This window comes from Pseudophryne corroboree, chromosome 1, assembly GCF_028390025.1.
Source record: "Pseudophryne corroboree isolate aPseCor3 chromosome 1, aPseCor3.hap2, whole genome shotgun sequence".
NCBI lineage: Eukaryota > Metazoa > Chordata > Amphibia > Anura > Myobatrachidae > Pseudophryne > Pseudophryne corroboree.
In genome coordinates this window covers 807,235,611-807,262,538 of record NC_086444.1, presented here as the reverse complement: position 1 = coordinate 807,262,538, position 26,928 = coordinate 807,235,611, and the positions used below count along the sequence as shown (strand labels likewise).

General features: G+C 47.7%; 1 protein-coding gene across 2 annotated transcripts in view; it reads left to right on the top strand.

Moving 5' to 3' along the window:
• Positions 1-26,928, top strand: part of LOC134910775 (cytochrome P450 2U1) — a 182,208-nt gene that overhangs the window by 58,570 nt on the left and 96,710 nt on the right. For both annotated transcript variants that reach the window (XM_063919161.1, XM_063919169.1), the window contains exon 2: positions 13,984-14,619. In XM_063919161.1, coding sequence (XP_063775231.1) covers positions 13,984-14,619 — 636 coding nt within the window. The remainder of the gene's footprint in view (positions 1-13,983; positions 14,620-26,928) is intronic.

Here is a 26,928-nt window from a genome sequence, read left to right as displayed (position 1 = left end):
ATGAGGATGTCACCTCCTAGGGGGTCGACACCAGAATGGATGCCTTTATTTGTGGAATTACGGGATAGCGTCAACTCGCTTAAGCAGTCGTTTGCCGACATGAGGCGGCCGGACACTCAATTAGTGCCTGTCCAGGCGCCTCAAACACCGTCAGGGGCTGTAAAACGCCCCTTGCCTCAGTCGGTCGACACAGACCCAGACACAGGCACTGATTCCGGTGGTGAAGGTGACGAATCAACCGTATTTTCCAGTAGGGCCACACGTTATATGATTTTGGCAATAAAGGAGATGTTACATTTAGCTGATACTACAGGTACCACTAAACAGGGTATTATGTGGGGTGTGAAAAAACTACCAGTAGTTTTTACCGAATCAGAAGAATTAAATGACGTGTGTGATGAAGCGTGGGGTGCCCCGATAAAAAACTGCTAATTTCAAAGAAGTTATTGGCTTTATACCCTTTCCCGCCAGAGGTTAGGGAGCGCTGGGAAACACCTCCTAGGGTGGACAAAGCGCTAACACGCTTATCAAAACAAGTGGCGTTACCCTCTCCTGAGACGGCCGCACTTAAAGATCCATCAGATAGGAGGATGGAAAATATCCAAAAAGGTATATACACACATGCAGGTGTTATACTACGACCAGCTATTGCGACTGCCTGGATGTGCAGTGCTGGGGTAGTTTGGTCAGAGTCCCTGATCGAAAATATTGATACCCTGGACAGGGACAATATTTTACTGTCGTTAGAACAAATAAAGGATGCATTTCTTTATATGCGTGATGCACAGAGAGATATCTGCACACTGGCATCACGGGTAAGTGCTATGTCCATTTCGGCCAGAAGAGCTTTATGGACACGACAGTGGACAGGCGATGCGTAGAGGAGTTATTTGGGGTCGGTCTATCGGATTTGGTGGCCACGGCTACGGCCGGGAAATCCACCTTTCTACCTCAAGTCACTCCCCAACAGAAAAAGGCACCGACCTTTCAACCGCAGCCCTTTCGTTCCTTTAAAAATAAGAGAGCAAAGGGCTATTCATATCTGCCACGAGGCAGAGGACGAGGGAAGAGACAGCAACAGGCAGCTCCTTCCCAGGAACAGAAGCCCTCCCCGGCTTCTACAAAAGCCTCAGCATGACGCTGGGGCTTCGCAAGCGGACTCGGGGGCGGTAGGCGGTCGTCTCAAGAATTACAGCGCGCAGTGGGCTCACTCGCAGGTAAATCCCTGGATCCTGCAGATAATATCTCAGGGGTACAGGTTGAAATTAGAGACAGAGCCACCTCGCCGTTTCCTGAAGTCTGCTTTACCAACGTCCCCCTCAGAAAGGGAGACGGTTTTGGAAGCCATTCACAAGCTGTATTCTCAGCAGGTGATAGTCAAGGTACCTCTTCTACAACAAGGGAAGGGGTATTATTCCACTCTTTTTGTGGTACCGAAGCCGGATGGCTCGGTAAGGCCTATTCTAAATCTGAAGTCCTTGAACCTGTTCATAAAGAAGTTCAAGTTCAAGATGGAGTCACTCAGAGCAGTGATAGCGAACCTGGAAGAAGGGGACTTTATGGTATCCTTGGACATCAAGGATGCGTATCTCCACGTTCCAATTACCCCTCACACCAGGGGTACCTCAGGTTCGTTGTACAAAACTGTCACTATCAGTTTCAGACGCTGCCGTTTGGTTTGTCCACGGCACCTCGGGTCTTTACAAAGGTAATGGCCGAGATAATATTTCTTCTTCGAAGAAAAGGCGTATTAATTATCCCATACTTGGACGATCTCCTAATAAGGGCAAGGTCCAGAGAACAGCTAGAGATGGGTTTAGCACTATCTCAAGAGGTGCTAAAGCAGCACGGATGGATTCTGAATATTCCAAAATCCCAATTAATGCCGACAACTCGTCTGCTGTTCCTGGGGATGATTCTGGACACAGTTCAGAAAAAGGTTTTTCTTCCCGAAGAAAAAGCCAAGGAGTTATCTGACCTGGTCAGGAACCTCCTAAAACCAGGAAAGGTGTCTGTACATCAATGCACAAGAGTCCTGGGAAAAAATGGTAGCTTCTTACGAAGCAATCCCTTTCGGCAGATTCCATGCAAAGGGATCTGTTGGACAAATGGTCAGGGTCGCATCTTCAGATGCACCTGCGGATAACCCTGTCACCGAGGACAAGGGTATCCCTTCTGTGGTGGTTGCAGGAGGCTCATCTATTGGAGGGCCGCAGATTCGGCATGCAGGATTGGATCCTGGTGACCACGGATGCCAGCCTGAGAGGCTGGGGAGCAGTCACACAGGGAAGAAATTTCCAGGGAGTGTGGTCGAGCCTGAAAAAGTCTCTTCACATAAGCATTCTGGAACTAAGAGCAATCTACAATGCTCTAAGCCAGGCGGAACCTCTGCTTCAAGGAAGACCGGTGTTGATCCAGTCGGACAACATCACGGCAGTCGCCCATGTAAACAGACAGGGCGGCACAAGAAGCAGGAGGGCAATGGCAGAAGCTGCCAGGATCCTTCGCTGGGCGGAGAATCACGTGATAGCACTGTCAGCAGTATTCATCCCGGGCGTGGACAACTGGGAAGCAGACTTCCTCAGCAGACACGACCTTCACCCGGGAGAGTGGGGACTTCATCCAGAAGTTTTCCACATGCTATTAAACCGTTGGGTAAAACCAATGGTGGACATGATGGCGTCTCGCCTCAACAAAACACTGGACAGGTATTGCGCCAGGTCAAGAGATCCGCAGGCAATAGCTGTGGACGCGCTGGTAACACCTTGGGTGTACCAGTCGGTATATGTGTTTCCTCCTCTGCCTCTCATACCAAAGGTATTGAGGATTATACGGCAAAGAGGAGTAAGACTAGTGGCTCCGGATTGGCCAAGAAGGACTTGGTACCCGGAACTTCAAGAGATGGTCACGGACGATCCGTGGCCTCTACTTCTGAGAAGGGACCTGCTTCAGCAGGGTCCTTGTCTTTTTCAAGACTTACCGCGGCTGCGTTTGACGGCATGGCGTTTGAATGCCAGATCCTAAAAGGAAAAGGCATTCCAGAAGAAGTCATTCCTACCTTGATAAAGGCAAGGAAGGAAGTCACCGCGAAGCATTATCGCCGTATTTGGCGAAAATATGTTGCGTGGTGCGAGCAGCGGAGTGCTCCGATGGAGGAATTTCAACTGGGTCGTTTTCCTACATTTCCTGCAATCAGGATTGTCTATGGGTCTCAAATTGGGATCTATTAAGGTTCAAATTTCGGCCCTATCAATATTCTTCCAAAAAGAATTGGCCTCAGTCCCTGAGGTCCAGATTTTTATCAAAGGAGTACTGCATATACAGCCTCCTGTGGTGCCTAAGGTGGCACCGTGGGATCTAAATGTAGTTTTAGATTTCCTCAAATCCAATTGGTTTGAACCACTAAAGAATGTGGATTTGAAATATCTCACATGGAAAGTGACTATGTTACTGGCCCTGGCTTCGGCCGGGAGAGTATCTGAACTGGCGGCTTTGTTTTATAAAAGCCCTTATTTAATTTTCCATTCGACATAGGGCAGAGCTGCGGACGCGTCCGCATTTTCTCCCTAAGGTGGTATCAGCGTTTCACCTGAACCAGCCTATTGTAGTGCCTGCGGCTACAGACGACTTGAAGGACTCCAAGTTGTTGGACGTTGTCAGAGCCTTAAAAATATACATTTAAAGGACGGCTGGAGTCAGAAAATCTGACTCGCTGTTTATACTGTATGCACCCAACAAGTTGGGTGCACCTGCTTCTAAGCAGTCGATTGCTCGTTGGATTTGTAACAAAATTCAACTTGTACATTCTGTGGCAGGCCTGCCACAGCCTAAATCTGTTAAGGCCCATTCCGCAAGGAAGGTGGGCTCATCTTGGGCGGCTGCCCGAGGGGTCTCGGCATTACAACTCTGCCGAGCAGCTACGTGGTCAGGGGAGAACACGTTTGTAAATTTTTACAAATTTGATACTCTGGCAAAGGAGGACCTGGAGTTCTCTCATTCGGTGCTGCAGAGTCATCCGCACTCTCCCGCCCGTTTGGGAGCTTTGGTATAATCCCCATGGTCCTTTCAGGAACCCCAGCATCCACTTAGGACGATAGAGAAAATAAGAATTTACTTACCGATAATTCTATTTCTCGGAGTCCGTAGTGGATGCTGGGCGCCCATCCCAAGTGCGGATTATCTGCAATACTTGTACATAGTTATTGTTAACTAATTCGGGTTATTGTTTAGGAAGCCATCTTTCAGAGGCTCCTATGTTATCATACTGTTAACTGGGTTTAGATCACAAGTTGTACGGTGTGATTGGTGTGGCTGGTATGAGTCTTACCCGGGATTCAAAATCCTCCCTTATTGTGTACGCTCGTCCGGGCACAGTACCTAACTGGAGTCTGGAGGAGGGTCATAGGGGGAGGAGCCAGTACACACCACCTGACCTGTAAAAGCTTTACTTTTGTGCCCTGTCTCCTGCGGAGCCGCTATTCCCCATGGTCCTTTCAGGAACCCCAGCATCCACTACGGACTCCGAGAAATAGAATTATCGGTAAGTAAATTCTTATTTTTTCACTTTTTGAACTTTTTAATACTTTATGATCCACGTGGACTATGATTGGGATTAGTAACCTGTGCCGAGCGCAGCGGTAGCGGAGCGAGGGGACACAGTGCACTAATTATGGTTCCCGGTCACTTTACAAAGAAAATGACTCCCCAAAAATTCATGTCAACCTTTTTCCATGTCAATCTGCCGACTATGTCGACCTTATCCAGATGTCGCCAATAGTGGTCGACCTAATGAGTGTTGACCTAAATAGGGTCGACCCAACAAACCCATTCCGTGGTCTCAGCACCCGAAACTGGTGGTTGTTTACAAACCCATCGTATTGGCTCAAGACTACTGCACAACGTTTGTTGATACTGACGATCAGATTTTGGGCAGTAAATGCAGTTTGTACAGACGTTGTCTGACAAACTGCAGATAAAATGCATTACCTCAAGAAATGTATCGTTCATATAGGAACGATAATTGTGTAGTGTGTATACAGGAAATCGTATGTTCTCTTGATCGTTTCAGCTGTCGCAAAAAAAAAAAAATGTTTGTCCCTAGGGGCGGATTGGGATAGAAAACCAGCCCAGGAAATTTCTGCATGCAGCCCTGATGGAGGCGGAGTCTCTTGAGGGGGTGGAATCTATCGACTGGGGCGGAATCTCCCTCTTCATAGGGCCTGTTGGTCGCAGTTGCGGCCTTCCTTGCACCTTTTGCAGCAGTTGCGTCTGTAATTGTCAGTGTCTACAGATGCCTCCGGCTTGAATGAGCTTCTTGCCATGCACAGAAGGTCAGATTGCAGCAACCACTGAGGGGAGCATCGGGCCTGGCCCAATCCACCCCTATTTGCTTGCTATGTAAAATAAACACAAAAAGAACAGCTAAACCTCTTGCAGGGTTAATGGTCCCGTTCCCCGCTGACAGGACACTGAAATCCTGAGGCAACTATTAGCAAGCCCCAGCACGGCGAGCGTACATTCCCGCAGCACGCCGCCACCCCTAACAGAGCCAGAAGAAAGAAGAGTGGTGAGTACTAAGCAAGCGTCCTGACTAGCGGGTCGCCAGCCATTATGGTGGCATGAGGGTGCGGAGACTCACCACTTCTAACCGGGGCGGAATACATCTCCAGATACAGTACACAGCTGCGTCTCAGTACACTGTACACAGTACCCACACTGGCAAAAATAGCCTTAAAACTATTTTAATTCCATTTTAAGTACCAGATTACCTCAGCCAGTATAAAAAAAGCGGAAAGACCATGCGCCATTGAAGGGGCTGGGCCTTCACTATGAGAGGATCCAGCAGCTCACCAGCGCCATTTTCCCTCTGGAGTGGACACACGCTGACTGACGGACATGCAGCTCCTCCGGAGAGACTCCAGATTACCTCAGCTTTACCAGGGGGTCATAACAGAGGGAGAGCGATTCTTAGTGTACTGTGTCCCCTTAGTCTGCGACCCGGCTAAGCTTGGCATTAGCGATAAGGGCGCGGTGGGGCCTGGCTCCAAATAACTCTGTGTCCCCCTGAAGGGCTCTTTGTGAGTTAATTGTGCTTAACCTTTTCCTGTGTGTTTGTGTGCTGTCACATTTACATTATGTCAGGCAAAGACTGTGTTTCTTGCACAGCGGAGTGTTCCTCTTCACCAGTGGGCTCACTACTGGGTACTCAGGGCAGTGAACCTTCCCAGAATAGCGGAGCTGAACAGGATTGGGTTACTTCCATTAAGGAAATTATCTCAAATATTAGCTATCCCGCAATGAGAAAGAGACGCAATACTTAAGACAGACTGTGGATGAGTTTATGAATAGAGATTTGTCCGCAAAAACGATCTCTGGCCCATATCCTACAGTTTGACTCTGACGGGTCAGACATGGAGGAGGGTGAGGTGGATTTGGAGGGGGGGGGGGGATGCTACTCTATCACAGGGAATAGAGGTTCTTATAGAGGCTATCAGAGATGTTCTGCAAAATCCTGATAAGGTGTCAGAGGAGTGTGAGGAATCTTATTTTAATTTAAAAAATTAGTCCTCAGTCACTTTTCCTGCGTCAAAGGAATTGAATACCCTGTTTGAAGAACCGTGGGTTAATCCTGATAAGAAATGTCAAATCCCTAAAAGGTTGCTCTCATCTTTTCCTTTTTCCCTAGAGGATAGGAAAAAATGGGAAAATCCACCGATAGTGGACGCATCAGTCTCTAGGCTGTAACGTTACATTGTATTGCCTGTCCCTGGTGCAGCCTCCCTAAAACATGCGACTGATCGTAAAATTGAGACTACACTCAAATCATTGTACACAGCTGCTGGGGTGGCCCAAAGACCCACTATTGCATGTGCGTGGATCACAAAAGCCACTGCTAAATGGTCAGGTAACCTAATTGAGGTGTTAGATTCCTTGTCTAGGGGCGATGTTGTTTTATTCCTACAGCATATACAGGACTTTGCAAACTTTATGGTGGAGGCCATAAAAGAGATTGGTTTGCTTAATGCATGCACCACTGCTATGGCAGTGTCAGCATGCAGGGGCTTGTGGCTATGCCAGTGGACTGCTGATGCAGACTCCAGGAAAGGCGTGGCCTGTCATTCACAGGAGAGGCCTTGTTTGGAGTCGAACTAGACAAATGGATCTCCAAAGCTACTGCGGGCAAGTCTACGTATATTCCTTCCGCAACTCCCCCAGCCATTAAAGCTTTTTTCAGCTTCATATTTACAGTCCTTTCGGGCAGCCAAGTTTAAGGGAAAATCCAGAGGTGCTTCTACGTCTTCCAGAGGTGCACGAGGTGAAGCAAACCAGCAACTGCAGGTGCTCAGGAACAGAGCTCAGGCTCTGCTTCCTCAAAACCTTCAGCATGACGGTGGACCGCAAGGCCTGGAGGGCTGTCAGGTGGGAGCCCGACTAAAATTATTCAGTCACATCTGGTCAAGTTCATGCCGGGATCCCTGGGTCATATATCTTATTTCCAAGGGATACAGACTGGAGTTCCAAGACCTCCCACCTCACAGAGTCTTCAAATCAGGCTTACCAGTTTCACAAGAGGCAAGTATAACTTTACAGCAGGCCATCCAAAAACTGGTACATACTGAAGTCATTGTTCCAGTTCCACCTCATCTGCACAACAAGGGGTACTATTCCAACTTGTTTGTAGTACCGAAACCGGACGGTTCGGTACGACCAATTCTGAACCTCAAGTCCTTGAATCCGTTCTTAAAAGTGTTCAAATTCAAGATGGAGTCTCTAAGAGTGGTAATCTCAGGTCTGGAGGAAGGGGAATTCCTTGTGTCTCTGCATATCAAGGATGCGTACCTTCACATTCCGATCTGGCCGCCTCATCAGGCTTATCTACGGTTTGCACTACAGAACTGTCACTACCAGTTCCAGGCCCTGCCATTTGGTCTCCACGGCACAGAGGGTATTCACCAATTGATGGCAGAGATGATGTTTCTCCTTCGCAAGCAGGGAGTGAACATTATTCCATATCTGGACGATCTTCTGATAAAGGCGCTGTCCAGGGAGAGGTTGCTGGACAGCATTGGCCTTTCAACCAAACTTCCCGAGGATCACGGGTGGATTCTGAACCTTCCGAAATCTCACCTAGAGCCAACACGGAGGCTCCCATTCCTGGGAATGATACTGGACACGGAGTCGCAGAAAGTGCTTCTTCCGTGGAAAAGGCATTGGCAAATCCAGTCGATCGTTCGGGATGTCCTGAAGCCAACCTGGATATCGGTGCATCTATGCATTCGCCTTCTGAGGAAAATGGTGGCCTCTTACGAGGCGCTTCAATACGGAAGGTTTTACGCAAGACCCTTCCAGCTCGATCTGTTGGACAAATGGTCCGTATCGCATCTTCACATGCACCAGAAGATCCGTCTGGCGCCAAAAGCCAGGATCTCCCTTCTGTGGTGGCTACAGATGTCTCACCTCATCGAGGGTCGGAGGTTCAGAATGCAGGACTGGATCATGTTAACCATGGACGCAAGCCTCAGAGGTTGGGGAGCAGTTACCCAGGGGGTGCAGTTTCAAGGAAGATGGTCAAGTCAGGAAGTCACCCTTCCAATCAACATTCTGGAACTCAGGGCCATATACAACGCCCTTCTGCAGGCCTCTTATCTTCTTCAGGATCGGGCCATTCAGGTCCAGTCGGACAATGTGACGGCAGTGACATACATAAACCAACAGGGCTGAACGAAAAGCAGAGCAGCAATGTCAGAGATGTCAAGAATTATCCTCTGGGCAGAAAAAAACGCTGTAGTGTTGTCGGCTGTCTTCATTCCGGGAGTAGACAACCGGGAAGCAGACTTCCTCAGCAGACACGACCTGCACCCGGGGGAGTAAGGTCTTCACCTGGAAGAGTTCAGGTGCTTGACACGTTGCTGGGGATAGCCACACATCTACATGATGGCCTCTCGTCTCAACAAGAAGCTCAAGCAGTATTGTTCCAGTTCAAGAGACCCACAGGCAGTGGTGGTGGATGCTCTGACGACTCCATGGGTCTATCAAATGGTGTACGTGTTTCCTCCACTTCCTCTGTTTCCAATAATTCTCAAAAGAATAAAAAGGGAAAAGTTTCAAGCAATTCTCATTGCTCCGGACTGGCCAAGAAGGGCCTGGTACGCGGACCTTCTGGAGATGCTCCTCGAAGATCCGTGGCCTCTACCTCTTCACGAGGATCTTCTGCAACAGGGCCCATTTATCTATCAGGACTTACCACGGCTATGTTTGACGGCATGGAAGTTAAACGGCTGATTGTAGCCAGAAGAGGGATCCCTAACAAAGTTATCCTTACTATGATCCAAGCCAAGAAGGGGGTAAGGTATAACCATTACCACCATATTTGGAAGAAATACGTCTCTTGGTGTGAGAGCAGAAATTATTCTGCGGTGGAATTTCACCTGGGACGTTTCCTGCTTTTTCTGCAGGCAGTTGTGGATGTGGGCCTACGTCTGGTCTCCATAAAAGTCCAGATTTCGACCTTGTCCATTTTCTTTCAAAGACAATTGGCTTCTCTTCCTGAGGTCCAGACGTTTTTGAAAGGTGTTCTGCGCATCCAACCTCCCTTTGTGCCTCCCACGGCATCTTGGGATCTCAATTTGGTGCTGCAGTTCCTCCAATCGGACTGGTTTGAATCGTTACAGGAGGTTGACGTAAAGTATCTTACGTGGAAGACCGTCACACTGTTGGCCTTGGCTTCAGCAAGACATGTGTCGGAGCTGGGTGCGTTGTCTCACAAGAGTTCCTACTTAATTTTTCATGAGGACATAGCTAAACTCAGAACTCGTCAGCAAATTTCTTCCTAAGGTGGTGTCAGCGTTTCACATCAACCAACTTAATGTGGTTCCGGCTGTTACGGACACCTCTGCTACTTCAAAGTCTTTGGATGTTGTGAGGGCTTTGAAGGTGTATGTAAAGAGAACAGCTCGTAACTGGAAATCCGACTCGCTGTTCGTTCTATATAATCCCAGTAAAATTGGGTGTCCCGCTTCAAAGCAGACAATTGCATGCTGGATCAGGTTTACTATCCAGCATGCTTATTTCACGGCAAGTTTGTTGGTTCCGAAATCTGTACAGGCCCACTCTACTAGGTCGGTGGGTTCTTCCTGGGCAGCTGCTCGGGGTGTCTCGGCTTTACAGCTCTGCCGAGCAGCTACTAGGTCAGGTTCGAACACGTTTGCTAAGTTCTACAAGTTCTAAACTTTGGCCTCTGAGGACCTTCAGTTTGGTCAGTCAGTTCTGCAGGAACCCCAGCACTCTCCCACCCGGTTTGGGAGCTTTGGTACATGCCCATGGTACTAAATGGAACCCCAGTATCCACTAGGACGTAAGAGAAAATAGGATTTTAATTACCTACCAGTAAATCCTTTTCTCGTAGTCCGTAGAGGATACTGGGTGCCAGACCGGTGCTTCGTTCTTCCTGCACTGTTACTTGGTTAAGTATTGTTGGTTCAGCTGTTGCTGTTTCTTTTTTAAAGTTGAGTTAGCATAGTTTTGTGTGTGCTGGTTCGGAATCTCACCACTATCTTTACCTATTTTCTCTCAAAGTATGTCCGTCTCCTCGTGCACAGTTTCGTAGACTGAGTCTGGTAGGAGGAACATAGAGGGAGGAGCCAGCCCACACTATCAAATTCTTAAAGTGTCCATGGCTCCTAGTGGACCCATCTATACCCCATGGTACGAAATGGAACCCCAGTATCCTCAACAGACTACGAGAAAAGGATTTACCAGTAGGTAATTAAAATTCATTTTTTTTTTCATATTTCTGTACCTGTAGAGCATTGATTTTGATATTTTTATTCATATGAGGATTAAAACATATAATAATCCATAATGCGGGCTCTTTCAATGTACTTTTACATGTTTTAGGTTGATCCTTATTCTTAATTAAGTTAATAAATATATATATATATATATATATATATATATATATATATATACTAGTCTCAGTTAGCTTGTGGACATGTGTATTGCTATACAAGGAATGTTATATAGGGGCAGGAGCAGGCAATTTTGCTTTCCACTGGACAACTTTTTTTAAATTGTGTTATTCCTGCATTTGCAAAAAATTTTATTATCATGAGCTTCTGATTTATTTATTTTTTCCTTCTGTGGTCTTTCACAATTACATCTGTGTACGAACCTCAGTACATTAGGTAGGGTACACACTTGCCAATGTATCGGCTGGACCATTAGTTGATAATGTTTTTGAACAGTGTTGTTCACAGACATTATCTGGTTGGCCCTGTAGCGTGAACGATTCCGATATATCATGCAGATATATCACTACATCTTCTTGTGTGTATGGGCGATCAGCTATCCTAACTTTGGGTGGAATTTGCGCTTTACAGGAGCCCGATCTCGCACAACAGTGTTTGCTGCCCCATAGGGTAGTGAACACTTTTGTATGAATTCCAGATTTGGGCGGGCAAAGGGTGGAAGATGGGGTGCCGTTGCTGGTGTTTAAACACTGAGGCAACAGCAATTCATATCCTTTGCCCGGTATTGAACCTCCCCCCCCCCCCCCCCCCCCCCCCTTCCTATATACTATATCACACGCAGAATCGGATGAACATGATGTCAAAAGCGGGCAGGTATATTAGTGGGTCTGCTAAACATTTGGTGTGTATGCGCAAGATCATTTGTTAGATTGGTTGGCAGGTGAGATGGATGGCCAGTGCCTCAGGCAAGTATGTATCCAGCCTAATGTTGGCCATAAACACTACAAATATCTGGCCGATCCGCCCCGATATCAGCATATCGGCCAGATAATTGCAGCGTGTATGTTGCTGACCGATTTGGCCAGTGTATGCCCTACTGTGGCTGACCGACAGACATTTCGCTGTTCCTTCACATGGTAAAGAACGCAGGAATGTCTCCTTCCTGGGGGCAGAGCGCCGATATCAGATGGGACATACACTGTGAGAGATCTCACAGTGTATGTCCCGGATATAGGCAGGGTCAGACAAAATGCTTGTCAGCCTGACAGGCATTTTATTTGCCTGTATATGCCCGACATTAGCAACATTCATATTTTCTTTAGTAAAATTTTTATATAAATATCAACACCGTAATAGAGAAGCTCAAAATAGTTAAGACCATTTGAAATTATGGCCCAGTACAATAACCTCTAACTTTTGAGTGATACAATATCAAAAATATTAAATTTATCTAAATAACAACCATGGTATGGATTGTAGAATTGCTGCACTTTTAACTCAAGTTCAAATGTCAGACTGAAGTATGAGTTTGCAGCTCACAGTTTAAAGTCATTAGGATAAGATAAGATAAAATGTTAAGTTTTTCTGCCTGTTTGCGCTTAAATGAGTAAAGTTTTTTTATACACAATGGGGTAAATTTACTAAGAATCGTATGGTTACTTTCGGTCACCCGCTGACCACAAAGTTCCCACCATTGGTTACAATGGAGCGCATAGGCGCTACATTGTAACACTGCCGTGTGCCGCCTGTCAGACAGTACAGGAGCACACAGCCGATCAGGAGGGTGCCACAACGTGGCGCTCCCTGATTGGCTGAAGAAACCCTCTTAGACATAAGTCAGAGGGGGTTTCTGGCATTCGGGGAAAGGGGTCCCATGTGAAAACATGGGGCCCCTTTCAGTGCGAGGTCGGGTGTCGGTTTTTTTATTTTTACAAGTACGTGGATTACAAATGGATTACCCGAGGAGCCCTCTACACTGGATTTGGTGAGTAGGATTTTTTCAACAGGTACACCATGGATTCTACATGGAGAAGAGGACCGACCCTCGTGTGAACATAAGGTAAGTATGTGTATATGGTGATGTGTATGTATGCATTAAAGTTATACTTTCAAGGTGTGTGTGTAATGTCTTTATTGGGGTATTTTTTTAGTAGTAGTACTACAGGTACCAGCGGGCCCGGTTTTCCGCCGCATGCTGGTACTTGTGGTTCTCCAAGTACCAGCTTGCGGGGGAGGCTTGCTGGGACTTGTAGTACTGCTACTAAAAACAATATTCATAACTTTCAACAAAGGCTATCAGCCCCCCATCCGCAGCCCATTGGATGGGGGGGGACAGCCTCGGGCTTCACCCCTGGCCCTTGGGTGGCTGGGGGGGGGGGACCCCTTGATTGAAGGGGTCCCCACTCCCCCAGGGTACCCCGGCCAGGGGTGACTAGTTGGATATTTGATGCCACGGCCGCTGGGCGCTGTATAAAAGTGACCCCCGGCTGTGGCATTATCTGTCCAGCTAGTGGAGCCCGGTGCTGGTTTCAAAAATACGGGGGACCCCTACGCTTTTTGTCCCCCGTATTTTTGGAACCAGGACCAGGCGCAGAGCCCGGTGCTGGTTGTTTAAATATGGGGGAACCCCTGTCAATTTTTCCCCCATATTTTTGCAACCAGGGCCGGCTCAAAGAGCCCGAGGCTGGTTTGGTTTAGGAGGGGGGACCCCACGCATTTTTTTTATGAAAAATTAAAACATTTACCACCCCTTCCCACTGAAAAACATGCACGGATCTCATGGATCCGTGCATGCCTATACAAACACGGGATAAAAAAGCAGATCTGTTTTTTTTTTAGCACTTTTTCACGACTTGTATTTCATCACGGCAGTGTTTGGCTATTGTCGGCAGTGTTTGTGTTTTGCACTTTTTAGTAAATTCCCGATTTGTACCAAATTGCAGGCGTATTTGACCGATGGTGTATTGATTCGTGATTTTTTACGAGGACTTCCAAAATATTACGAATGCCCTCATCACTGCCGTGATTTTTGCTTAGTAAATTACCGAGATGACACTTTGAAGAAAAAACGGCATCTCGGTCAAAATCGGGACCTTAGTAAATATACCCCAATGTTGTAATTTAAGACTGAACATTTTTGCACACCTGTTCAAACATGGTCACACTTGTCTGAAAGATTGAATGTAGCAAGAATTAATTTTGTGCCAGTATGAATACTATTCGTTCTGTTTTTCAGGTGTTATTTTTGCAAAATACGGCCCAATATGGAGACAGCAGAGACGATTTTCTCATTCTACCCTAAGGCACTTTGGGCTGGGAAAACTTAGTCTGGAGCCCAAAATCATTGAAGAGTTTAAATATGTGAAAGCAGAAATGCTGAAGTTCGGCGATAAAGCCTTCAGCCCCTTCAAGATTGTCAATAATGCAGTTTCCAATATCATCTGTTCCATAAGTTTTGGCAAACGTTTTCACTATGAGGACGAGGAGTTCCAGAACATGCTGAGGATGATGTCCCGTGCACTTGAAATCAGTGTGAATAGTGAAGCCGTCATGACCAATGTGAGCTCTTGGATGTACTATTTGCCGTTTGGTCCTTTCAAAGAGCTAAGGCAAATTGTCATAGATATCACAACTTTCCTTAAAAGGATTATTGAGGAACATAGGATCGGATTAGACCCAGAGAACCCCAGGGATTTTATTGACATGTACCTCCTTCATATAGCTGAAGAACAGAAGATGAATCCTGAGACTAGTTTCAACACAGACTACTTGTTCTACATTATTGGTGATCTTTTCATTGCAGGCACGGACACCACCACAAACACCCTGCTGTGGTCTCTCTTGTATATGTGCCTTCATCCAGATGTGCAGGGTAAGCATTATATTTTCTCTGACGTCCTAAGTGGATGCTGGGACTCCGTAAGGACCATGGGGAATAGCGGCTCCGCAGGAGACTGGGCACAACTAAGAAAGCTTTAGGACTAATTGGTGTGCACTGGCTCCTCCCACTATGACCCTCCTCCAGACCTCAGTTAGAATCTTGTGCCCGGCTGAGCTGGATGCACACTACGGGCTCTCCTGAGCTCCTAGAAAGAAAGTATATTTTAGGTTTTTTATTTTACAGTGAGATCTGCTGGCAACAGACTCACTGCAGCGAGGGACTAAGGGGAGAAGAAGCGAACCTACCTAACGGGTGGTAGCTTGGGCTTCTTAGGCTACTGGACACCATTAGCTCCAGAGGGATCGACCGCAGGAACCGGCCCCCTTACAGAGCCAGAAGCAAGAAGTGATCCGGAAAATCTGCGGCAGAAGACTCCTGTCTTCAACAAGGTAGCGCACAGCACTGCAGCTGTGCGCCATTGCTCCTCATGCACACCTCACACTGCGGTCACTGATGGGTGCAGGGCGCTGGGGGGGGGGGGGGCGCCCTGAGCAGCAATATAAACACCTTGCCTGGCAAAATCATCACAATATATAGCCCCAGAGGCTATATATGTGATAAATTACCCCTGCCAGAATTCCTGAAAAAAGCGGGAGAAGTCCGCAAAAAAGGGGCGGAGCTATCTCCCTCAGCACACTGGCGCCATTTCTCCCTCACAGCTCCGCTGGAAGGAAGCTCCCAGGCTCTCCCCTGCAGTCTACACTACAGAAGGGTAAAAAAGAGAGGGGGGGCACTAAATTTAGGCGCAATATACATATATAGCAGCTATAAGGGGATATAATTTAGTTAATCCCTGTATTATATAGCGCTCTGGTGTGTGCTGGCATACTCTCTCTCTGTCTCCCCAAAGGGCTTTGTGGGGTCCTGTCTTCTGTCAGAGCATTCCCTGTGTGTGTGCGGTGTGTCGGTACGGCTGTGTCGACATGTTTGATGAGGAGGCTTATGTGGAGGCGGAGCAGATGCCTATAAATGTGTTGTCACCCCCTGCGGGGCAGACACCTGAGTGGATGGACTTGTGGAAGGAATTACGTGAAAGTGTCGACTCCTTACATAAAAAATTTGACGACATGCCAAATGCGGGACAGCCGGCTTCTCAGCTCGTGCCTGCCCAGACGTCTCAAAGGCCATCAGGGGCTCTAAAACGCCCGCTACCTCAGATGGCAGACACAGATGTCGACACGGATACTGATACCAGTGTCGACGACGAAGAGACTAATGTAATGTCCAATAGGGCCACTCGTTACATGATTGAGGCAATGAAAAATGTTTTACACATTTCTTATGTGACCCCAGGTACCACAAAAAAGGGTATTATGTTTGGAGAGAAAAAACTACTAGTAGTTTTTCCCCCTTCTGAAGAATTAAATGAAGTGTGTGAAGTAGCGTGGGCTTGCCCAGATAAAAAATTGGTAATTTCTAAAAAGTTACTAATGGCGTACCCTTTCCCGCCAGAGGATAGGTCACGTTGGGAAACACCCCCTAGGGTGGATAAAGCGCTTACACACTTATCAAAAAAGGTGGCACTACCATCTCCGGATACGGCCGCCCTAAAGGAACCTGCTGATAGAAAGCAGGAGGCTCTCCTGAAGGCTATATATACACACACTGGTATTATACTGAGACCAGCTATTGCTTCAGCATGGATGTGCAGTGCTGCAGCTGCGTGGTCAGATTCCCTGTCAGAAAACATTGACACCCTAGACAGGGACACTATATTGCTAAACATAGAGCATATTAAAGACGCTGTCTTATACATGAGAGATGCACAGAGGGATATTGGCCGGCTGGCACCTAAAATAAGTGCACTGTCCATTTCTGCCAGGAGAGGGTTATGGACTCGGCAGTGGACAGGTGATGCAGAATCTAAAAGGCACATGGAAGTTTTGCCTTATAAGGGTGAGGAGTTGTTCGGGGATGGTCTTTCAGACCTAGTGTCCACAGCAACGGCTGGGAAGTCAGCATTTTTACCACATGTCCCCTCACAACCAAAGAAAGCACCGTATTATCAGGTACAGTCCTTTCGTCCCCAAAAGAGCAGGCGGGGTAGAGGCGCGTCCTTTCTGCCCAGAGGCTGAGGTAGGGGAAAAAAGCTGCAGCATACAGCCAGTTCCCAGGAACAAAAGTCCTCCCCCGCTTCTTCTTCTAAGTCCGCCGCATGACGCTGGGGCTCAACAGGCGGAGCCAGGTATGGTGGGGGCCCGTCTCAAAAACTTCAGCAATCAGTGGGCTCGCTCACAAGTAGATCCCTGGATCCTTCAAGTGGTATCTCAGGGGTACAGGTTGGAATTCGAGACATTTCCCCCCTGCCGTTTCATCAAATCTGCCTTGCCAGCAACTCCCTCAGGCAGGGAGGCTGTGATAGAGGCAATTCACAAGCTGTATTCCCAGCAGGTGATAGTCAAGGTGCCCCTACTTCAACAAGGACGGGGTTACTATTCCACAATGTTTGTGGTACCGAAACCGGACGGTTCGGTGAGACCCATTTTAAATTTGAAATCCTTGAACACATATATAAAAAAAATTCAAGTTCAAGATGGAATCGCTCTGGGCGGTTATTGCAAGCCTGGACGAGGGGGATTACATGGTATCACTGGACATCAAGGATGCTTACCTGCATGTCCCCATTTACCATCCTCACCAGGAGTACCTCAGATTGTGGTACAGGATTGTCATTACCAATTCCAGACGTTGCCGTTCGGCCTGTCCACGGCACCGAGGGTATTTACCAAGGTAATGGCCGAAATGATGATACTCCTTCGAAAAAAGGGAGTTTTAATTATCCCATACTTGGACGATCTCCTGATAAAGGCGAGGTCCAGGGAGCAGTTGTTGGTCGGCGTAGCACTATCTCAGGAGGTGCTACACCAGCACGGTTGGATTCTAAATATTCCAAAGTCACAGCTGGTTCCTGCGACACGTCTACTGTTCCTGGGGATGATTCTGGACACAGTCCAGAAAAAAGTGTTTCTCCCAGAGGAGAAAGCCAAGGAGCTGTCATCTCTAGTCAGAGGCCTCCTGAAACCAAAACAGGTGTCGGTGCATCACTGCACGCGAGTCCTGGGAAAGATGGTAGCTTCCTACGAAGCTATTCCATTCGGCAGGTTCCATGCCAGAACTTTTCAGTGGGACCTGTTGGACAAGTGGTCCGGATCGCATCTTCAGATGCATCGGTTGATAACCCTGTCTCCAAGGACCAGGGTATCTCTGCTGTGGTGGCTGCAAAGTGCTCATCTTCAAGAGGGCCGCAGATTTGGCATACAGGACTAGGTCCTGGTGACCACGGATGCCAGCCTTCGAGGCTGGGGGGCAGTCACACAGGGAAGAAACTTCCAAGGACTTTGGTCAAGTCAGGAGACTTCCCTACACATAAATGTTCTGGAACTGAGGGCCATTTACAATGCCCTAAGTCAGGCAAAACCCCTGCTTCAAAACCAGCCGGTTCTGATCCAGTCAGACAACATCACGGCAGTCGCCCATGTAAACCGACAGGGCGGCACAAGAAGCAGGACGGCGATGGCAGAAGCCACAAGGAAAGTCACGTATTAGCACTGTCAGCAGTGTTCATTCCGGGAGTGGACAACTGGGAAGCAGACTTCCTCAGCAGGCACGACCTCCACCCGGGAGAGTGGGGACTTCATCCAGAAGTCTTCCAACTGATTGTAAACCGTTGGGAAAGGCCACAGGTGGACATGATGGCGTCCCGCCTAAACAAAAAGCTAGAAAAATATTGCGCCAGGTCAAGGGACCCTCAGGCGATAGCTGTGGACGCTCTAGTGACACCGTGGGTGTACCGGTCGGTTTATGTGTTCCCCCCTCTTCCTCTCATACCCAAGGTACTGAAGATAATAAGGAAAAGAGGAGTAAGAACTATACTCATTGTTCCGGATTGGCCAAGAAGAGCTTGGTACCCGGAACTTCAAGAATTGATCTCAGAGGACCCATGGCCTCTGCCTCTCAGACAGGACCTGCTGCTGCAGGGGCCCTGTCTGTTCCAAGACTTACCACGGCTGCGTTTGACGGCATGGCGGTTGAACACCGGATCCTAAAAGAAAATGGTATTCCGGAGGAAGTCATTCCTACGCTCATTAAAGCTAGAAAAGATGTAACCGTACAACATTATCACCGCATATGGCGAAAATATGTTGCGTGGTGTGAGGCCAGAAAGGCCCCAACGGAGGAATTTCAGCTGGGTCGATTTCTGCACTTCCTACAGTCAGGGGTGACTATGGGCCTAAAACTGGGTTCCATTAAGGCCCAGATTTCGGCTCTGTCGATTTTCTTCCAAAAAGAACTGGCTTCACTGCCTGAAGTTCAGACATTTGTTAAGGGAGTGCTGCATATTCAGCCTCCTTTTGTGCCTCCAGTGGCACCGTGGGACCTCAACGTGGTGTTGGGTTTCCTGAAGTCACATTGGTTTGAGCCACTTAAAACCGTGGATTTAAAATATCTCACGTGGAAAGTGGTCATGCTTTTGGCCTTGGCTTCGGCTAGGCGAGTGTCAGAATTGGCGGCTTTGTCATGTAAAAGCCCCTATTTGATTTTCCATATGGATAGGGCAGAATTGAGGACTCGTCCCCAGTTTCTCCCTAAGGTGGTATCAGCTTTTCACTTGAACCAACCTATTGTGGTGCCTGCAGCTACTAGCGACTTGGAGGACTCCAAGTTACTAGACGTAGTCAGGGCCTTGAAAATTTATGTTTCCAGGACGGCTGGAGTCAGAAAGACTGACTCGCTATTTATCCTGTATGCACCCAACAAACTGGGTGCTCCTGCTGCGAAGCAGACTATTGCTCGCTGGATTTGTTGCACAATTCAGCTTGTGCATTCAATCTGTAAAAGCCCATTCCACAAGGAAGGTGGGCTCTTCTTGGGCGGCAGCCCGAGGGGTCTCGGCTTTACAACTTTGCCGAGCTGCTACTTGGTCAGGGGCAAACACGTTTGCAAAATTCTACAAATTTGATACCCTGGCTGAGGAGGACCTTGAGTTCTCTCATTCGGTGCTGCAGAGTCATCCGCACTCTCCCGCCCGTTTGGGAGCTTTGGTATAATCCCCATGGTCCTTACGGAGTCCCAGCATCCACTTAGGACGTCAGAGAAAATAAGATTTTACTCACCGGTAAATCTATTTCTCGTAGTCCGTAGTGGATGCTGGGCGCCCGTCCCAAGTGCGGACTGTCTGCAATACTTGTATATAGTTATTGTTAACTAAAGGGTTATTGTTGAGCCATCTGTTGAGCGGCTCTGTTATGTTCATACTGTTAACTGGGTATAATATCACGAGTTATACGGTGTGATTGGTGTGGCTGGTATGAGTCTTACCCGGGATTCAAAATGCTTCCTTATTGTGTCAGCTCTTCCGGGCACAGTATCCTAACTGAGGTCTGGAGGAGGGTCATAGTGGGAGGAGCCAGTGCACACCAGTTAGTCCTAAAGCTTTCTTAGTTGTGCCCAGTCTCCTGCGGAGCCGCTATTCCCCATGGTCCTTACGGAGTCGTACGGACTACGAGAAATAGATTTACCGGTGAGTAAATTCTTATTTTCAGGATCATTCATTTGGAGGTGAACATATAGTATGCAGAATCCAGAAGGCTTTTTTAAGAGGAAGGTTTGCAGGTAAGTTTGTATTGGCTACTCGGCTCCTGGCAAATGTCCAGCCCTGTTTTAATTGTTACGTCAATATTTTGCTAAACATGTTATGATGTTAAAAATGTATTTTGTATCCTAAAATGGATAACCGTAATGCTGGGTACACAATTGTAAGCCCAGTCACACGATAGCAGTTGTGTGTATGAAGTACCGTTGCAATAGAGAGTTACCACGCTCTTGCAATGATCGGCATTGAGATGTCACATCTTATTTGCTATTTAAGAGACAGTCTCACCTCACTCCCTGCGTACTGCTGCTACGACGTCACAGGGGGTCAAGCCGGGTACACAGTACGGAAGCATTTACCTGATCATTCTGAGTGATCGCAAAAGTGGATACCCAACTTAAGATGACCTGAATTTAGTTTTTATTTTGTAAGCAGCTTTAAACCTGTGAGTTAGCTTCATCAGTGGCAGCTCCTACCTGTTGTCTTGAGGGGGACTGCCGGCATCTCCCACTGCTCAGCCAGCATCTGCTGCCACGCTGCCCACATGAGCACTGCAGCACCGTGAGGTAGGGGAATAAGGGTAAAAACTAATGTTTGCTCATACAGTGTAGTGCATCGGCGGCAACCCCTACAAGCACTTTGGAAGGGGTTGGGTATGCCTTACCAGCGACGGGGATCACTGCCGCTTACATAACTACATCCCCATTGGAAGCACTATCTGTTGATCGCAATCCAGCATGTGATTGGCAGGTAGAGCTTCCAGCGGGAAGCCATTGCAATTACAGGGGGCTCGCAGGTGGAGGCAGATGTATACTGGGGGGGGGGGGGGGGGGGAGTGCAGCTCTGCAGTCCCTAGGTAAAATCCACCTACCACTGATACCTGTGGGTCATTTTTTTTATTGATAATGTATTTAGTTTTACTTCAAACCATTTCATTAGTTTATATTATATTACATTATGGATTTAGAAAAACAAATTCACTGTGACCTGATTTTTGGTTTCGATATTACAGAATGTTCCTTGTTTTTAAGGAATTGCCAAAACAGGAAATTATTTTACAGTCGGTCACTACAGATTTGTTATTGTTGCCATACAATTACTTTTTCCTGTTTGCCTACTATACTGGCCATACCTTGTGCAGAAAATATGATGTTGAAGGGCATTTATTTATATTTGCAAAATCTTAAATTAGCAACTTGATATTCTTCAAGGGTAGCATGTGCGGCCTCAAATCTTCGAATGATGTCACTTATCTATATATATAAAATAGGATGTATGTATGTATGTATGTATATATGTTCCAGCATAACTTTGGAATGCCTGGAGCAATTTACACCACACTTGGTACTAGAGATGAGCGCCGGAAATTTTTCGGGTTTTGTGTTTTGGTTTTGGGTTCGGTTCCGCGGCCGTGTTTTGGGTTCGACCGCGTTTTGGCAAAACCTCACCGAATTTTTTTTGTCGGATTCGGGTGTGTTTTGGATTCGGGTGTTTTTTTTCAAAAAAACCTAAAAAACAGCTTAAATCATAGAATTTGGGGGTCATTTTGATCCCAAAGTATTATTAACCTCAAAAACCATAATTTCCACTCATTTTCAGTCTATTCTGAATACCTCACACCTCACAATATTATTTTTAGTCCTAAAATTTGCACCGAGGTCGCTGGATGACTAAGCTAAGCGACCCTAGTGGCCGACACAAACACCTGGCCCATCTAGGAGTGGCACTGCAGTGTCACGCAGGATGGCCCTTCCAAAAAACACTCCCCAAACAGCACATGACGCAAAGAAAAAAAGAGGCGCAATGAGGTAGCTGTGTGAGTAAGATAAGCGACCCTAGTGGCCGACACAAACACCGGGCCCATCTAGGAGTGGCACTGCAGTGTCGCGCAGGATGGCCCTTCCAAAAAACACTCCCCAAACAGCACATGACGCAAAGAAAAAAAGAGGCGCAATGAGGTAGCTGTGTGAGTAAGATAAGCGACCCTAGTGGCCGACACAAACACCGGGCCCATCTAGGAGTGGCACTGCAGTGTCACGCAGGATGGCCCTTCCAAAAAACACTCCCCAAACAGCACATGACGCAAAGAAAAAAAGAGGCGCAATGAGGTAGCTGTGTGAGTAAGATAAGCGACCCTAGTGGCCGACACAAACACCGGGCCCATCTAGGAGTGGCACTGCAGTGTCACGCAGGATGGCCCTTCCAAAAAACACTCCCCAAACAGCACATGACGCAAAGAAAAAAAGAGGCGCAATGAGGTAGCTGTGTGAGTAAGATAAGCGACCCTAGTGGCCGACACAAACACCGGGCCCATCTAGGAGTGGCACTGCAGTGTCACGCAGGATGGCCCTTCCAAAAAACACTCCCCAAACAGCACATGACGCAAAGAAAAAAAGAGGCGCAATGAGGTAGCTGTGTGAGTAAGATAAGCGACCCTAGTGGCCGACACAAACACCGGGCCCATCTAGGAGTGGCACTGCAGTGTCACGCAGGATGGCCCTTCCAAAAAACACTCCCCAAACAGCACATGACGCAAAGAAAAAAAGAGGCGCAATGAGGTAGCTGTGTGAGTAAGATAAGCGACCCTAGTGGCCGACACAAACACCGGGCCCATCTAGGAGTGGCACTGCAGTGTCACGCAGGATGGCCCTTCCAAAAAACACTCCCCAAACAGCACATGACGCAAAGAAAAAAAGAGGCGCAATGAGGTAGCTGTGTGAGTAAGATAAGCGACCCTAGTGGCCGACACAAACACCGGGCCCATCTAGGAGTGGCACTGCAGTGTCACGCAGGATGGCCCTTCCAAAAAACACTCCCCAAACAGCACATGACGCAAAGAAAAAAAGAGGCGCAATGAGGTAGCTGTGTGAGTAAGATAAGCGACCCTAGTGGCCGACACAAACACCGGGCCCATCTAGGAGTGGCACTGCAGTGTCACGCAGGATGGCCCTTCCAAAAAACACTCCCCAAACAGCACATGACGCAAAGAAAAATTAAAGAAAAAAGAGGTGCAAGATGGAATTGTCCTTGGGCCCTCCCACCCACCCTTATGTTGTATAAACAGGACATGCACACTTTAACCAACCCATCATTTCAGTGACAGGGTCTGCCACACGACTGTGACTGAAATGACGGGATGGTTTGGACCCCCACCAAAAAAGAAGCAATTAATCTCTCCTTGCACAAACTGGCTCTACAGAGGCAAGATGTCCACCTCATCATCATCCTCCGATATATCACCGTGTACATCCCCCTCCTCACAGATTATCAATTCGTCCCCACTGGAATCCACCATCTAAGCTCCCTGTGTACTTTGTGGAGGCAATTGCTGCTGGTCAATGTCTCCACGGAGGAATTGATTATAATTCATTTTAATGAACATCATCTTCTCCACATTTTCTGGATGTAACCTCGTACGCCGATTGCTGACAAGGTGAGCGGCGGCACTAAACACTCTTTCGGAGTACACACTTGTGGGAGGGCAACTTAGGTAGAATAAAGCCAGTTTGTGCAAGGGCCTCCAAATTGCCTCTTTTTCCTGCCAGTATAAGTACGGACTGTGTGACGTGCCTACTTGGATGCGGTCACTCATATAATCCTCCACCATTCTTTCAATGGGGAGAGAATCATATGCAGTGACAGTAGACGACATGTCCGTAATCGTTGTCAGGTCCTTCAGTCCGGACCAGATGTCAGCATCAGCAGTCGCTCCAGACTGCCCTGCATCACCGCCAGCGGGTGGACTTCTGAGCCTTTTCCTCGCACCCCCAGTTGCGGGAGAATGTGAAGGAGGAGATGTTGACAGGTCGCGTTCCGCTTGACTTGACAATTTTCTCACCAGCAGGTCTTTCAACCCCAGCAGACTTGTGTCTGCCGGAAAGAGAGATCCAAGGTAGGTTTTAAATCTAGGATCGAGCACGGTGGCCAAAATGTAGTGCTCTGATTTCAACAGATTGACCACCCGTGAATCCTTGTTAAGCGAATTAAGGGCTCCATCCACAAGTCCCACATGCCTAGCGGAATCGCTCCGTGTTAGCTCCTCCTTCAATGTCTCCAGCTTCTTCTGCAAAAGCCTGATGAGGGGAATGACCTGACTCAGGCTGGCAGTGTCTGAACTGACTTCACGTGTGGCAAGTTCAAAGGGCAGCAGAACCTTGCACAACGTTGAAATCATTCTCCACTGCGCTTGAGACAGGTGCATTCCACCTCCTATATCGTGCTCAATTGTATAGGCTTGAATGGCCTTTTGCTGCTCTTCCAACCTCTGAAGCATATAGAGGGTTGAATTCCACCTCGTTACCACTTCTTGCTTCAGATGATGGCAGGGCAGGTTCAGTTGTTTTTGGTGGTGCTCCAGTCTTCTGTACGTGGTGCCTGTACGCCGAAAGTGTCCCGCAATTCTTCTGGCCACCGACAGCATCTCTTGCACGCCCCTGTCGTTTTTTTTTAAATTCTGCACCACCAAATTCAAGGTATGTGCAAAACATGGGACGTGCTGGAATTTGCCCATATTTAATGCACACACAATATTGCTGGCGTTGTCCGATGCCACAAATCCACAGGAGAGTCCAATTGGGGTAAGCCATTCCGCGATGATCTTCCTCAGTTGCCGTAAGAGGTTTTCAGCTGTGTGCGTATTCTGGAAAGCGGTGATACAAAGCGTAGCCTGCCTAGGAAAGAGTTGGCGTTTGCGAGATGCTGCTACTGGTGCCGCCGCTGCTGTTCTTGCGGCGGGAGTCCATACATCTACCCAGTGGGCTGTCACAGTCATATAGTCCTGACCCTGCCCTGCTCCACTTGTCCACATGTCCGTGGTTAAGTGGACATTGGGTACAACTGCATTTTTTAGGACACTGGTGAGTCTTTTTCTGACGTCCGTGTACATTCTCGGTATCGCCTGCCTAGAGAAGTGGAACCTAGATGGTATTTGGTAACGGGGGCACACTGCCTCAATAAATTGTCTAGTTCCCTGTGAACTAACGGCGGATACCGGACGCACGTCTAACACCAACATAGTTGTCAAGGCCTCAGTTATCCGCTTTGCAGCAGGATGACTGCTGTGATATTTCATCTTCCTCGCAAAGGACTGTTGGACAGTCAATTGCTTACTGGAAGTAGTACAAGTGGTCTTCCGACTTCCCCTCTGGGATGACGATCGACTCCCAGCAGCAACAACAGCAGCGCCAGCAGCAGTAGGCATTACACTCAAGGATGCATCGGAGGAATCCCAGGCAGGAGAGGACTCGTCAGAATTGCCAGTGACATGGCCTGCAGGACTATTGGCATTCCTGGGGAAGGAGGAAATTGACACTGAGGGAGTTGGTGGGGTGGTTTGCGTGAGCTTGGTTACAAGAGGAAGGGATTTACTGGTCAGTGGACTGCTTCCGCTGTCGCCCAAAGTTTTTGAACTTGTCACTGACTTATTATGAATGCGCTGCAGGTGACGTATAAGGGAGGATGTTCCGAGGTGGTTAACGTCCTTACCCCTACTTATTACAGCTTGACAAAGGCAACACATGGCTTGACAAATGTTGTCCGCATTTCTGGTGAAATACTTCCACACCGAAGAGCTGATTTTTTTGGTATTTTCACCAGGCATGTCAACGGCCCTATTCCTCCCACGGACAACAGGTGTCTCCCCGGGTGCCTGACTTAAACAAACCACCTCACCATCAGAATCCTCCTGGTCAATTTCCTCCCCAGCGCCAGCAACACCCATATCCTCCTCATCCTGGTGTACTTCAACACTGACATCTTCAATCTGACTATCAGGAACTGGACTGCGGGTGCTCCTTCCAGCACTTGCAGGGGGCGTGCAAATGGTGGAAGGCGCATGCTCTTCACGTCCAGTGTTGGGAAGGTCAGGCATCGCAACCGACACAATTGGACTCTCCTTGTGGATTTGGGATTTCGAAGAACGCACAGTTCTTTGCGGTGCTTTTGCCAGCTTGAGTCTTTTCATTTTTTTAGCGAGAGGCTGAGTGCTTCCATCCTCATGTGAAGCTGAACCACTAGCCATGAACATAGGCCAGGGCCTCAGCCGTTCCTTGCCACTCCGTGTGGTAAATGGCATATTGGCAAGTTTACGCTTCTCCTCCGACAATTTTATTTTAGGTTTTGGAGTCCTTTTTTTACTGATATTTGGTGTTTTGGATTTGACATGCTCTGTACTATGACATTGGGCATCGGCCTTGGCAGACGACGTTGCTGGCATTTCATCGTCTCGGCCATGACTAGTGGCAGCAGCTTCAGCACGAGGTGGAAGTGGATCTTGATCTTTCCCTAATTTTGGAACCTCAACATTTTTGTTCTCCATATTTTAATAGGCACAACTAAAAGGCACCTCAGGTAAACAATGGAGATGGATGGATACTAGTATACTTATGGATGGACTGCCGAGTGCCGACACAGAGGTAGCTACAGCCGTGGACTACCGTACTGTGTCTGCTGCTAATATAGACTGGATGATAATGATATGAAATCAATATATATATGTATATATAATATCACTAGTACTGCAGCCGGACAGGTAGATATATATTTATTAGGTAATGATGACTGATGACGGACCTGCTGGACACTGTCAGCTCAGCAGCACCGCAGACTGCTACAGTAAGCTACTATAGTAGTATGTATCAAGAAGAAAA